At 41.0% G+C, this 11,631-nt stretch overlaps 2 protein-coding genes across 2 annotated transcripts; both read left to right on the top strand.

The window, feature by feature from the left end:
* The first annotated feature begins 571 nt into the window (after positions 1–571).
* Positions 572–2,684, top strand: LOC148215330 (olfactory receptor 2D2-like). Its single transcript, XM_088144150.1, has 2 exons — positions 572–618; positions 1,727–2,684. Exons 1-2 carry the CDS (start codon positions 572–574, stop codon positions 2,682–2,684), a joined length of 1,005 nt encoding a protein of 334 aa, XP_088000276.1.
* Positions 2,685–7,646: 4,962 nt separating this feature from the next.
* LOC148215329 (olfactory receptor 2D2-like) lies at positions 7,647–11,419 on the top strand. Its single transcript, XM_088144149.1, has 2 exons — positions 7,647–7,747; positions 10,462–11,419. The coding sequence occupies exons 1-2, from the start codon at positions 7,647–7,649 to the stop codon at positions 11,417–11,419; spliced, it is 1,059 nt and encodes a 352-aa protein (XP_088000275.1).
* The last annotated feature ends 212 nt before the right edge of the window (positions 11,420–11,631 follow it).

Here is an 11,631-nt window from a genome sequence, read left to right as displayed (position 1 = left end):
TCTGTGACTGTCTCTATCAGTAGAGGTTAAAAAAGTACGTGTGTGTTTGTGTGTGTGTGGACACGTGTGCACGTTCCTTCATTAAGATTTTGAGAGACCCAAGAGGTAAGGATAAGGAGCCGCCTTGAGTAATCCATGGGAAAGCATCCAGGGGCCTGAGGCAGCCCCATGGGAATGATTATCTCTGAACAATCTACCTTCAACAGAGCTTCTGAGGATAAACAGAAGAAAGGAAACTTTCCTATTCCCAGGGATAATATGCACAACCCATGGATTGGCTTAGGGATATGAATCTGCTCCAAAATTGTAACTAATCCCAAGACCGCTGAAGACCGTGTAAGATATTATTCTTCCATAAGAGCTTAGAAGCATTCATTGTTGATGAACTGAGAATTTGCTGAGCTCTGGCCAAGAGAATCTTTCATCTTTTACTAAGACAATTTCTGTGACTATTTTGTTTTTCCCGATAGAGCCCTAAATTCCCCCACAGGTGTCCAACATCTGACTGTAGTAGAAAACAAACAGGTCATCTTCCACCTTTCTGCGCACCTTAGTAAAAGTTGATGACATGATGGGTTCTTTCTTGATGAATCAGGAACATCCTGGGAAAGACGAAAGGTAGGGGGGCGGGAGGGGGGAGATAATCTGCAGTTGCAAAAATCCCGGGTACTCTGCAATCCAATTTACGCAGCTTTTCTCAGCTTCCAAGTCCAAAGAAGTTCATCTAGGAGCTGAATCTGCTGAGATAGACTTTGTTGTCCTAGAAAAATAATTGGTGTTAGTAGGCCAGATAAAATTTAATATGAGCATGTTCTAACTTGTTTCCTAATTTGAATAAATTCAAACAAAGACTGGTGATGCAACAGAGGTATTTCCATTCTATTTCCTTTTGGAAAGACCCTAGAAGAACGTTCTTCTCAGGAAGTATTTCTTCTTAACCTGTTATTGAAAATATACAGTATATTTGAGATTACTATTCAACCGCTCTTGAAGTAGAATGCTTTAAGAAATTCACAACTCTATTTCTTTATTTTGGTTCCTACCCATGAGTAGGAAACCAACAACAGAATTGCCATATCTATATTCTCCAGCATGGCAATTTTTTTTGCAGTTTCTGCAACTATGGAAATTTTTGCACAATTACCTAGATGTAACACATTCCTTTGATATGTTTACTCTGCATTGCTACAGAAGAAAAAACAGTATTCGTTCTAACAATAAAGCCTGCAAAAGTTCATATAGTCTAATTTAAGTCAATGACCAAAGGTAGCTAATTAACCCAAGTTAATTCAATGGTTGTTGTTTTCTTCCCTTTATTACTCTGCAGGACTGCATTAACTAAAAAAATCTTCCCATGAGTTTAAGTATTTAGAATGATGATGGGTCTAAAAGTCCCTTCCATAACCTGAGAAGAAAAACATGCAAGAAAAACAGACTTCAGCCCAAATCATTTATTTAGATTCTTTGTCTTGAAACCAATCTCGAAAGCAAATCCTCTTGTCTCAGATAAAGCAGAACTGATAGGAAAGAAACAACAACAACAACAACAACAACAAATTAGGACTATTTTTATACCTGGTAGTACTTTCGATGTTCCCTGCATCAAGGAACACTCATCTTCCAAGAATGATAATAACATTTCCTGGAATAATTTCATTACTCTGATTTACTGATTTAAAAATGGTAGTCAGTCTAATGGGGTCTCATTCTTTTTCCTTCTCGTCAGACAGGAGGCCAGGATAGAAACTGAGAACATCACCTCTGTCAAGGAATTCATCTTGCTGGGACTCAGCAGCCAGAGAAAAATCCAGCTTCTCCTCTTTGTGGTCATTCTCATCATCTACTTGCTTACCATTTTGGGGAACCTGCTGATTATCACCTTGGCACAGGTTGATGTACAACTTAACACTCCTATGTACTATTTTCTTTCTCATCTTGCGCTGATAGAAATCTGTTACGTCACTAGCACCATGCCCCTAATGTTATCTCATCTCATGGCTGGACATGGAGCCATCTCCTTCCCAATGTGCATTATCCAGATCTATGTTTTTGGGTCCATGGCTACCATTGAGTCTTTGCTCCTGGGTGTCATGGCTTATGACCGTTACCTGGCCATCTGTTGTCCCCTAATATATGGTGTTGTCATGGGCAAGAGGTCCCAGTTACAATTTGCTTTATCCTGCTGGATAATTGCTCCTCTGCTCTGTGGCATCTGTGATGTCTTCCTGGTTTCCCAAACTTACTGTGGTCCCAATCAGATCAACCACTTCATGTGTGAGTTCCCAGCGGTGCTAAAACTTTCCTGTGGTGATACACAAATTGTTGAGAAGATTGTTTCCAGTGCAGGAACTTTTCTCCTTTTGCTTCCCTTTTGTGTCATCCTGACCTCCTATGTGTTTATTCTTTACTCTGTATCACACATGAAGTCTACAGTTGGACAGCGTAAAGCATTCTCTACATGTGGCTCCCATCTCCTTGTGGTCATCTTGTTTTATGGCCCTGCCATTCTTATGTACGTCATCCCAAAATCCAATTCAGCTCCTGATCGTGACAAGCAAACTGCAATTTTTTATGTTCTGGTCACCCCTCTGCTTAACCCGATCATTTATACTCTAAGGAACAAAGACATCCATAGGGCAGTAAGAAAGATACTGCAAAGAAAAGACTTTGAGCAGAAAACATGAGGATTTGTATTCTGCTTAGTCAGTCTTTTTTTAAAAAAATGGTCATCTCAAATTGGCTGACCACAAGTACAGTGTTAGGTCCGAATGCCTTGAATGTTGGTTTGTCTAGCCACAAACTCAACCCCATGATTCTGTGAATGATCTCTCTCTCAGCCTATTATGATCATGGTATTTTTTGCAATGTAAATACAGCTTGTAGGAAAAGTGGGCACATATGGTGCTAATATAACTGCTTCCTAGACTAAAGTCCCTGTAATATCATAGTTAAAGCTGGAGAAGAATTGATATCATGCAAAGTAAAATTTCGTATGTGAAATGAAGTGAAATAATCAGGAGGAACAGAGTCTACTGCCTACATTTCAGGAAATAAAATTAATCTGGGATATTCTTTATCGATCCATATTGACCTCAAGTGAACAATGGATATTTGTTATATTACCACAAATTGACCATAGCATCATCTATTGTAAACTTTTGCCCAGTATCAATGGTAGCTAACTAGTTATAACCCGCCCCCCTTTCCCCCATGGCACTTTTTGAAAAGAGAGAGAACACACTAGAGAATGTACAGCAAAGATATCAAACACATTTGACTCTGAGGACACCTAAAAACGTTTGTATTGTAAAATCTACGAAAGAGTACATACTACTAATGCTACTGAAATATTGTAGAAGTTTGTCTGAATGCCTAATTTCCATGGACCTAATATTATTAAAATCTTCAGGATTTAGGGGAGCAAGAGAAAACACCAATACACTGTCCATTATTCTTTGAACTATTCAGGAGATGGGTTGTCTAATGTCTTTGAGACTCATCCAAGAAAATTTTATCACGCTGCTTTGGGGCAAGAAACAAGTTATACTTGATTTGTCATGTATTTAACCAGATATGGAGAGGCCTTTAAGTTCTCAGTTCAGGGGAAAGGTGAAGGGGAGTTTTGGGGAAAAGTCCGTTATTTAAGTCATCTTCCTAAGGAAAATCAAGCAAGAGGTAAGGCATATGCTATCAAATTAGGCAAGTAAAGTTTTTTGTTGTTGTTCAGTCGTTAACTCATGTCCGACTCTTCGTGACCCCATGAACCATATCACACCAGGCCTTCCTGCCCTTCACTGCCTCCCGGAGTTTGCTCAGTTTCATGCTCATTGTGTCAGTGATGCTATCTAACCATCTCATCCTCTGCCATCCTCTTCTCCTTTTGCCTTCAATCTTTCACAGCATCAGGGTCTTTTCCAAAGAGTCTTCTCTTCGCATTAGGTGACCAAAGTATCTGAGCTTGAGCTTCATTATCAATCCTTCCAATGAGCAGTCAGGGTTGATTTCCTTTAGGATTGACTGGTTTGACCTTCTAGCAGTCCCGGGGACTCTTAAGAGTCTTTTCCAGCACCACAGTTCAAAGGCATCAATTCTTCAGCGCTCAGCCTTCTTTATGGTCCAGCTCTCACAGCCATACATTACTACTGGAAAAACCATAGCTTTGACTATGCGGATCTTTGTTGGTAAGGTGACGTCTCTGCTTTTTAATATGCTATCTAGGGTTGCCATAGCTTTCCTCCCAAGGAGCAAGCATCTCTTAATTTCATGGCTGCAGTCTCTGTTTGCAGTGACCTTGGAGCCCAAATAAATGAAGTCTGTTACTGCTTCCATTTCTACCCCTTCTATTTGCCAGGAATTGATGGGTCCAGATGCCATGATCTTAGTTTTTTTAACACTGAGTTTCAAGCCAGCTTTTGCACTCTCCTCTTTCACCCTCATCAAGAGGCTCTTTAGTTCTTCTTCACTTTCTGCCATTAGGGTGGTATCATCTGCATATCTGAGGTTATTGATGTTTCTCCCTGCAATCTTAATTCCGGCTTGTGATTCTTCCAGCCTGGCATTTCTCATGATGTACTCTGCATATAGGTTAAATAAGCAGGGTGACAGTATACAGCCTTGTCGTACTCCTTTCCCTATTTTGAACCAATCGGTTGTTCCATGACCAGTTCTAACTGTTGCTTCTTGGCCCGAATACAGGTTTCTCAGGACGCAGTTAAGGTGGTCTGGTACTCCCATCTCTTTAAGAATTTGCCAGAGTTTGTTGTGATCCACACAATCAAAGGCTTTTGCCTAGTCAATGAAGCAGAAGTAGATGTTTTTCTGGAACTTTTGTGCTTTCTCCATGATCCAGCGAATGTTGGCAGTTTGATCTCTAGTTCCTCTGCCTCTTCGAAACCCAGCTTGTACATCCGGTAGTTCTTGGTTCACATACTGCTGAAGCCTAGCTTGTAGGATTTTGAGCATAACCTTGCTAGCATGTGAAATGAGTGCAATTGTGCAATAGTTTGAGCATTCTTTGGCATTGCCCTTCTTTGGAATTGGAACGTAAACTGACCTTTTCCAATTCCGTGGCCACTGTTGCGTTTTCCAAACTTGCTGGCATATTGAGTGCAACATTTAACAGCATCATCTTTTAGTATTTTAAATAACTCAGCTGGAATACTGTCATCTCCATTAGCTTTGTTGTTAGCAATGCTTCCTAAGGCCCATTTGACTTCACTTTCTAGGATGTCCGGCTCAAGGTCAGTGACCACACCAGCATGGACATCAGGGACATTAAGATCTTTCTTGTATAGTTCTTCTGTGTATTCTTGCCACCTCTTCTTAATCTCTTCTGCTTCTGTTAGGTCTCTGCCTTTTTTGTCCTTTATCATCCCCATCTTTGCACTAAACATTCCTTTGATATCTCCAATTTTCTTGAAGAGATCTCTAGTCTTCCCCATTCTATTGTTTTCCTCGATTTCTTTGCATTGTTCATTTAAGAAGGCCTTCTTATCTCTCCTTGCTATTCTCTGGAAATCTGCATTCAGTTGCTTATATCTTTCCCTTTCACCCTTGCTTTTCACATTCTTTCTTTCCACAGCTATTTGTAAAGCCTCATCAGACAGCCATTTTGCTTTCTTGCATTTCTTTTTCTTTGGGATGGTTTTAGTTGCTGCCTCCTGTACAATGTTACGGACCTCTGTCCATAGTTCTTCAGGCACTCTGTCTACCAAATCTAATCCTCTAAATCTATTCAACACCTTCACTGTGTACTCACAAGGAATATGATCTAAGTCATACCTGTGTGGTCTAGTGGTTTTCCCTACGTTCTTCAATTTAAGCCTAAATTTTGCAGTAAGAAGCTCATGATCTGAGCCACAGTCAGCTCCTGGTCTTGTTTTTGCTTTCTGTATAGAGCTTCTCTATCTTTGGCTGCAAAGTACATAATCAATCTGGTTTCGGTATTGACCATCTGGTGATGTCCATGTGTAGAGTCGTCTCTTGTGTTGTTGGAAAAGAGTGTTTGCTATGACTAGCTTGATCTCTTGACAGAACTCTATTAGCCTTTGCCCTGCTTCATTTTGTACTCCAAGGCCAAACTTGCTTGTTATTCTGATTACTCCTTGACTTCCTACTTAGCATTCCAATCTCCTATGATGAAAAGGACATCTTTTTTTGGTGCTAGTTCTAGAAGGTGTTGTAGGTTTTCATAGAAGCAGTCAACTTCAGCTTCTTCGGCATCAGTGGTTGGGGCATAGACTTGGATTACTGTGATGTTGAATGGTTTGCCTTGGATTCGCAGTGAGATCATTCTGTCATTTTTGAGGTGGTACCCCATTACTGCCTTTCCCACTCTCTTACTGACTATGAGTGCTACTCCATTTCTTCTAAGGGTTTCTTGCCCACAGTAATAGATATAATGGTCACCTGAATTAAATTCACCCATTCCCGTCCATTTCAATTCACTGATTTCCAAGATGTCGACGTTCAATCTTGTCATCTCATGTTTGACCACATCCAGCTTGCCTTGGTTCATAGATCTTACATTCCAGGTACCTATACAATATTGTTCTTTGCAGCATCGGACCTTCTTTTCGCTTCCAGATACATCCACAGCTGAACGTCCTTTCGGCTTTGGCCCAGCCGCTTCACTCTTTCTGGAGCTACTTGGAATTGCCCTCCGCTCTTCCCCAGTAGCATATTGGACACCTTCCGACCTGATCTTCCTCATCTTCCGGCGTCATATCTTTTAGCCTTTTGACATTGTCCATGGGGTTTTCTTGGCAAGGATACTGGAGTGGGTTGCCATTTCCTTCTCCAGTGGACCACATTTTGTCAGAACTCTCTGTCATGACCTGTCCATCTTGGGTGGCCCTGCACGGTATACCTCATGGCTTCACTGATTTACGCAAGCCTCTTTGCCATGACAAGGCAGTGATCCAGGAAAGGGCAAGTAAAGTTACCCCCTCCCCAAATACAGGGCTGACATCATTGCAAGATTAACAGCTTCCCCATATCTCTATCAAGGTCATCTTCCTTACTTTCTGCAGAAACAGACCTTTTCCTGCTGTGATCGCCATCCCTCCCCAAAAAGTTACCCCCTCCCCAAATACAGGTCTTAGAGAAAGTCCAAGGAATGCTGATAAGCTGGGAAAAGTATCAGAAGGCAAACAGAGTTCTGGGAAAGGACAGCATAAGATAAATTAAGTCTGTAGAAAGCAACTATGTTCATGAAATACTGCCTGTTTGTTTTTTCAGAACTCCATTGTCTTTCTCATTATCTCATAGTTATGCACATGACCTCATAGTTATGCCCAAATACCTCACTGGCTGCACTTAGACACATGGTGTGCTGTATCCAATCAAATACTTTGCTGTTGTCTATGCTTGCCTCAGTACCTTGTTGCTGTACCCAACACACGTATATCTTAAGTTGCACCAATAGAGGGACCATAATCCCTTCCCTCTCTAAGTCTCCAGCATTCTATATAAACCAATTTGTGCTTCAATGTGATTGTGTCCTGGCTGCTGGCCTCCTGGGAAAATCCTCGTACTGTGGGTTAGAATGAAATTATGTGACCTAAGCTGGCCAACAAAACCTCACAATCCTAGAAGATGCTTGGAAAAATTAACAGTACTAAAGGATTTCCATCTAGAACTTTAAGATGATTATATGGGACAGTCTTAATATTTGTATCAAGAACAATAATTCGGTGCTCTTGAAAAAGGATAGGATCCTTACTCTCACTGCCTATAGACATAATAGGTAAATCTTTTAAACGAGTTGAACATCCTCAGGCAACATTCCGGGTGCCCACAAAAGGGGTAGAAATATTTTTAGGGTCATAATGTCCAGATAACATTCGGAAGCAGCTCGGACAGACACCTCCCCAATTTATTGAACTTTAGAAAGGAGGAGGAAGTGCAGCACAATATGACTTGCAAGACGCTGTTATTATACCCAATCTCAATAAAGTAATTGAGGCCTTGCAGGGGAGTTGATTTCCTGGTCTGGTCTCCCTAGAGGGGCTGGCATCATTGCAAGATTAACAGTTTCCCCGTATCTCCTTCAAGGCCATCTTCCTTAGTCTCTGCAGAAACAGACCTTTTCCTGCTGTGATCGCCATCCCTCTGAAAGGGCCCAGGCCTTGGTCATATCATTTGTAAAGTTAATCAGGACTATGGCGACACTGCCAGTTCAATGAGCTTTGGAGTCCTGAGGGCTTTGGTGATCCTTTCATGGCTTCTATTTTAAATTGATTATATTCTGGTGCTTTTGTGGAGGTGATTGAAGTTCCTGAGATCATGCAGGATGGAAACTAAGCAAATCAATCCCCAAAAGTAAAATATAAAGTTCTTTGGATGAGGAATTATATATTGTGAAATGTAAAGCTATTAAGGATTTAATTTGTCAGCTCCTTCTTTAAACTACTTACATCTGAGAGAGATAAATTTTAGGGATTGTTCCTCTTAGCTGGTGCCTTTAATATCAGTCACATTTTAGGGGCAGGCAGACTGGATAGTAGCAAGGGGATGATTTTACAAACTTGGTAAAAACACGCACGCTTACCACATTGCTCGGTAGAAATGTAGCTTGAAACGAAGATAGATAGATAGATAGATAGATAGATAGATAGATAGATAGATAGATAGATAGATAGACAGATAGATAGATAGATAGATAGATAGATAGATAGATAGGTGACAAAGACCAGAAGACAGCGGTAACGATAGATGTAACATTGCCAAGTGATAGCAACATCAGAAAGAAGGAGCATGAGAAGCTGGAGAAGTTCCAGGGCCTGAAGGAAGAACTAAAGAGGATGTGGAAAGTAAAGGCCAAGGTGGTCCCAGTGGTGGTAGAAGCACTTGGGGCTGTGACGTCTAAGCTGAGAGAGTGGCTCCAACAGATCCAAGGGACAACATTAATGCTCTAAATCCAGAAGAGTGCAGTGCTAGCAACAGCTCAGATACTGCACAGAACCCTCAAACTCCCAGGCCTCTGATAGAGGACCCAGATTGAGGCAGACACGGACCTCCCGTAGGGGTGAGAGGGGAATTTTTTAATACATATAGGATTAAAGAGAAACTTTATCAAGTGATTTGACATAGAAGTCTACCTTTCTTTGAAATTCCAATGACATATCAAATGGTTTACAAAATCTGTTAGGCTTGTGATACTCACACACAGTATACGTGTGTGTGCATGTGTGTGTGTGCGTATTCCTTCATTAAGATTTTGAGAGACCCAAGAGGTAAGGATAAGGAGCCACCTTGAGTACTCCATGGGAAAGCATCCAGGGGCCTGAGGCAATCTCATGGGAATGATTATCTGTGAACTATCTACCTTCAACAGAACTTCTGAGGATAAACAAAAGCAAGGAAACTTTCCTATTCCCAGGGATAATATGCACAACCCATGGATTGGCTTAAGGATATGAATCTGCTCAAGAATTGTAACTAATCCCAAGACCGCTCCAGACCATGTAAGATATTATTCTTCCATAAGAGCTTAGAAGCATTCATTGTTCATGCTGAGAGTTTACTGAGCTCCGGCGAAGAGAATCTTTCATCTTTTAGTAAGACAACTTCTGTGACTACTTTGTTTTTCCATGATAGAGCCCTAAATTCCCCCACAGGTGTCCAACATCTGGCTGTAGTAGAAAGCAAACAGGACACCTTCCACCTTTCTGCACACCTTAGTAAAAGTTGATGACATGATGGGTTTTTTCTTGATGAATCAGGAACATTTTGGGAAAGACTCTGTGACTGGGGGGCAGGGGGAGATAATCTGCAGTTGTGAAAATCCCCACATTCCTTTGATATTTTTACTCTGCATTGCTACAGAAGAAAAAAACTGTATTCGTTCTAACAATGAAGCCTGCAAAAGTTCATATAGTCTAATTTAAGTCAATGACCAAAGGTAGCTAATTAACCCAGGTTATTAGAGTCGGACACGACTTAACGACTAAACAACAACAAACAATTTCAGTGGTTGTTGTTTTCTTCCCTTTATTACTCTGCCAGGACTGCAGTAAATGAAAAAAATCTTCTCATGAGTTTAAGTATTTAGAATAATGATGGGTCTAAAAGTCCCTTCTATATCCTGAGAAGAAAAACATGCAACAGCTACTGATTGCATGAAAAACAGACTTCAGCCCAAATCATTTATTTAGGTTCTTTCTCTTGAACCCAATCTCAAAAGCAACTCCTCTTGTCTCAGGTAAAGCAGAACTGATAGGAAAGAAACAACAACAACAACAAAAAATTAGGACTATTTTTCTACCTGGTAGTACTTTCGATGTTCCCTGCATCGAGGAACACTCATCTTCCAAGAATGATAATAACATTTCCTGGAATAATTTCATTTATCTGACCTGAAATAGGGCTGTTGGTTGTCATGGCCCTGTTTTAGTGTATTTGCTGATGTAAAAATGGTAGTCAGTCTAATGGGGTCTCATTCTTTTTCCTTCTCGTCAGACAGGAGGCCAGGATAGAAACTGAGAACATCACCTCTGTCAAGGAATTCATCTTGCTGGGACTCAGCAGCCAGAGAAAAATCCAGCTTCTCCTCTTTGTGGACATTCTCATCATCTACTTGCTTACCATTTTGGGGAACCTGCTGATCATCACCTTGGCACAGATTGATGTACAACTTAACACTCCTATGTACTATTTTCTTTCTCATCTTGCACTGATAGAAATGTGTTCCGTCACCAGCACCATGCCCCTAATGTTATCTCATCTCATGGCTGGACATGGATCTATCTCCTTCCCACTGTGCATTATCCAGATCTATGTTTTTGGGTCCATGGCTACCACTGAGTCTTTGCTCCTGGGTGTCATGGCTTATGACCGTTACCTGGCCATCTGTTGTCCCCTAATATATGGTGTTGTCATGGGCAAGAGGTCCCAGTTGCAATTTGCTTTATCCTGCTGGATAATTGCTCCTCTGCTCTGTGGCATCTGTGATGTCTTCCTGGTTTCCCAAACTTACTGTGGTCCCAATCAGATCAACCACTTCATGTGTGAGATCCCAGCGGTGCTAAAACTTTCCTGTGGTGATACACAAATTGTTGAGAAGGTTGTTTCCAGTGCAGGAGCTTTTCTCCTTTTGCCTCCGTTTTGTGTCATCCTGACCTCCTATGTGTTTATTCTTTACTCTGTATCACACATGAAGTCTACAGTTGGACAGCGTAAAGCCTTCTCTACGTGTGGCTCCCATCTCCTTGTGGTCATCTTGTTTTATGGCCCTGCCATTCTTATGTACGTCATCCCAAAATCCAATTCAGCTCCTGATCGTGACAAGCAAACTGCAATTTTTTATGTTCTGGTCACCCCTCTGCTTAACCCGATCATTTATACTCTAAGGAACAAAGACATCCATAGGGCAGTAAGAAAGATATTGCAAAGAAAAGACTTTGAGCAGAAAACATGAGGATTTGTATTCTGCTTAGTCAGTCTTTTTTTAAAAAAATGGTCATCTCAAATTGGCTGACCACAAGTACAGTGTTAGGTCCGAATGCCTTGAATGTTGGTTTGTCTAGCCACAAACTCAACCCCATGCCTATTATGATCATGGTATTTTTTGCAATGTAAATACAGCTTGTAGGAAAAGTGGGCACATATGGTGCTAATATAACTGCTTCC

This window comes from Python bivittatus, unplaced genomic scaffold, assembly GCF_059951505.1.
Source record: "Python bivittatus isolate LINGU-HERP-01145 unplaced genomic scaffold, Pbiv_v1 ctg000430_np1212, whole genome shotgun sequence".
NCBI classification, from domain to species: domain Eukaryota; kingdom Metazoa; phylum Chordata; class Lepidosauria; order Squamata; family Pythonidae; genus Python; species Python bivittatus.
The sequence above is the reverse complement of the archived record's forward strand: the minus strand, read 5'-3'. Positions and strand labels throughout refer to the sequence as shown.